Here is a 2,479-nt window from a genome sequence, read left to right as displayed (position 1 = left end):
CTGGACGCGGTAGTTGTCCATGCTCCAGCGCTGGTTCGGGTTACTCGCGTCGCACTTGTACGTGTGGACGCGGTAGGTGCCGCCGTCGTTGTACGCGTCGAGGCACTCGTAGTTGGAGTGCACGATGATCTGGCGCGTCGTGAAGTCGTAGCTCCACTCTTCGTTCATCGCGCCCGACTTGGTCGACGATGACGCGTAGAGGTCCGAGTAAAATTCGGTGATGACGTGGCCGTGGGAGGTGACGAGGTAGAACTGCGGCTTGCGGAGCACGGGGTACGAAATGTCTTCGGCGATGCGGCACAACCCGTGGCCGCCGACGCCACGCTGGAGACGCATGAAGCCGTATTCGCCCCACCGATTGCCCCACGAGTTTTTGATCATAAAGTACGGCGACTCGGCGGCACCATACCCGACCGCGAGGACGGCATGGCTGATGTCGCCGTCGCAGCCGCCCGTCAAGATGCCGCGCTTGTACAGCTGCCACGCGCTGTTGCCCGCGGCGACGGCCACGGCCACGGGCTGCGTGTTGAGCGCTTTCTCGAGCGCGTCTTCGCCTCGGACGAGGGGCACGTCGAGGAACGGCATCGGAAGCTTCTGGCACGTCGACTGGCACGGATGCGCCGCCGCGCTCTGCCCGTTCGTGTACGGGTACGCCTCGCTCGTGCAGAGGCCGTTGGTAGCGATCCACTTGAGCGAGTCAAACTCGAAGCCGCCCTGGCAGCCGTTGCCAGGCCCGCAGCTCGTCGTCTGCTGCTCGGAGAAGAGCGTGCGCCGGCGATGGTGCGCGAGGCAGTACGCGCTCTCTGTCGCCGCCACGGCAGAGAACGCATAGCACGAGCCGCACCCGCCTTGCGTCTTGACCGGCGCGACGCAGCCCGACGTCCGCCAGTCGACCGTGTTCGTTGCAACCGAGATGCCTTCTGACGACGCGGACGGCGCCGATGCGTTGCGCGCAGGCGACGGCGTTCCGACATGCGAGGCAAACTCGTCGCTTGTCAGCAGAGCGAACGGCGTGTCGACCGAGAACTCGGCGAGCGGGTGCGCCTCTTGAAGCGCGACCGCTGCAGCCTTGTTGGCGGCGAAGACGGCGAGCTCCGCGTCCTCGCTCGCACCGTCAAGGTGCTTGCGAAGAAGACCGTTGGCGGCCGCGTAGACACCGGCGTCGCTGGCCTTCCACGCGGACAGCTCCTTTCGAAGCGCATCGCGGTCGTCGATGGGAGAGGCAGACACGAGAGCAAGCGCGCTAAGAAGGAACGCAGCCATCGCGAAACGTACAGTGATGTTGATGTAGCCACACCAATGCGCGAGGCTGTCGAACGACGACGACCAGATAGATCAGATGCGAACGCTTGTCGGCGTCTCGTTGCGCGACAGCCGCGTCGCCATGTAGACGTAGCTACATGTGCATGTGGCTCACAGCCAGCACGCGCGAGTATGGCAACGTCGCAATAGGACGCCCTCGGCTTGGTTGCATCAAGCACGCACTGCCAGTTTCTCGCGCAGCGCCTTTGAGCAGGAGTTGGCGAGCAGATTGCCTTCTGCGAGCCGATACGGTTGGGTGCTTTCGATGACCCGGGTTTTACGTAGTTTGATTGGCCAGTTATAAATGGAGCAGCCAATCCTGTGCGCGCGTCGGTGGCCCTCGCTGATGCCGAGGCGGTCGGCCAGCCCAATCGCGTCGAAAAATGAAATCGCCCAAACTTGGCAGAGGGATAGAACATGCTCTGGAGAGCAAGGCGTACTATCTCACGTCGGCGTTCGAGACCTACATGGATGGTTATTTCTGATTTAGATATTATATGTGGCATACGCCGATTATAGTCGCCTGCTGCCATATTTAGTGGCGACTACCGGCACTAACTGGTAGCAAGCAAGGCGCGAGGACCATGTCTCGCGATTGGTTTGCTGATCTTTTGCATCGCGACACATCACCTACATACCGGTAGCGACTGGCATCGAAGTTCAATTGGCTTGTCAGCGCCCAGCGAAGTTGGCGGCCCTTCTCCAGTCTCCCAATGATCTCGAAAGGTGGCAAACTGAAGAAGGTCGCTTCTTATCCACAACCGATGGAACCAACGGCGTTTACATGATTTACCCTCCAACTAAACTAGAAAAACGCACTGGAAGCATCAAAGCGCTGCAAGCCGTTGCCGGCGTCGCACCAGTAGAGGTGTGCGCGGGTACCGGCCTCCGAGCCCATGTCGAGGCAGAAACCAGCGTGCGTGAGGTGCTTGAGCTGCTTGGTCGCCGGGTCGTAGCGCCACTTTTGGTTGAGGTTGCTGCCGTCGCACGGATACAAGTGCACAGCACCCCCGTTGCGCGCGTCGTAGGCGTCGAGGCACTTGGTCCAATCGCCCGTCCGCGCCCGCCACGTGTCGTCGCTCACGCTCACGCCCCACTCGACGCCGCCGTTGAACTGGACGTTGTCGCCGTCCACACCCATCGTGAGCTGGTTGAAGCTGCGCAGCGTCACCTTCTC

At 61.6% G+C, this 2,479-nt stretch overlaps 2 protein-coding genes across 2 annotated transcripts; both read right to left on the bottom strand.

Annotated features, from left to right (window-relative positions):
* Positions 1–44: 44 nt before the first annotated feature.
* SPRG_18273 (hypothetical protein) lies at positions 45–1,263 on the bottom strand (the record flags this gene model as incomplete). Its single annotated transcript, XM_012357709.1, has 1 exon — positions 45–1,263. A coding segment is annotated over one exon (1,219 nt), but the record flags the coding sequence as incomplete, so codon positions are not given.
* An 844-nt stretch (positions 1,264–2,107) lies between these two features.
* SPRG_18271 (hypothetical protein) lies at positions 2,108–2,443 on the bottom strand (the record flags this gene model as incomplete). Its single annotated transcript, XM_012357708.1, has 1 exon — positions 2,108–2,443. The coding sequence occupies one exon, from the start codon at positions 2,441–2,443 to the stop codon at positions 2,108–2,110; it is 336 nt and encodes a 111-aa protein (XP_012213098.1).
* Positions 2,444–2,479: the final 36 nt, after the last annotated feature.

Source organism: Saprolegnia parasitica (assembly GCF_000151545.1).
Source record: "Saprolegnia parasitica CBS 223.65 unplaced genomic scaffold supercont2.1085, whole genome shotgun sequence".
In the NCBI taxonomy this organism is placed as follows: Eukaryota; Oomycota; class Saprolegniomycetes; order Saprolegniales; family Saprolegniaceae; genus Saprolegnia; species Saprolegnia parasitica.
The sequence above is the reverse complement of the archived record's forward strand: the minus strand, read 5'-3'. Positions and strand labels throughout refer to the sequence as shown.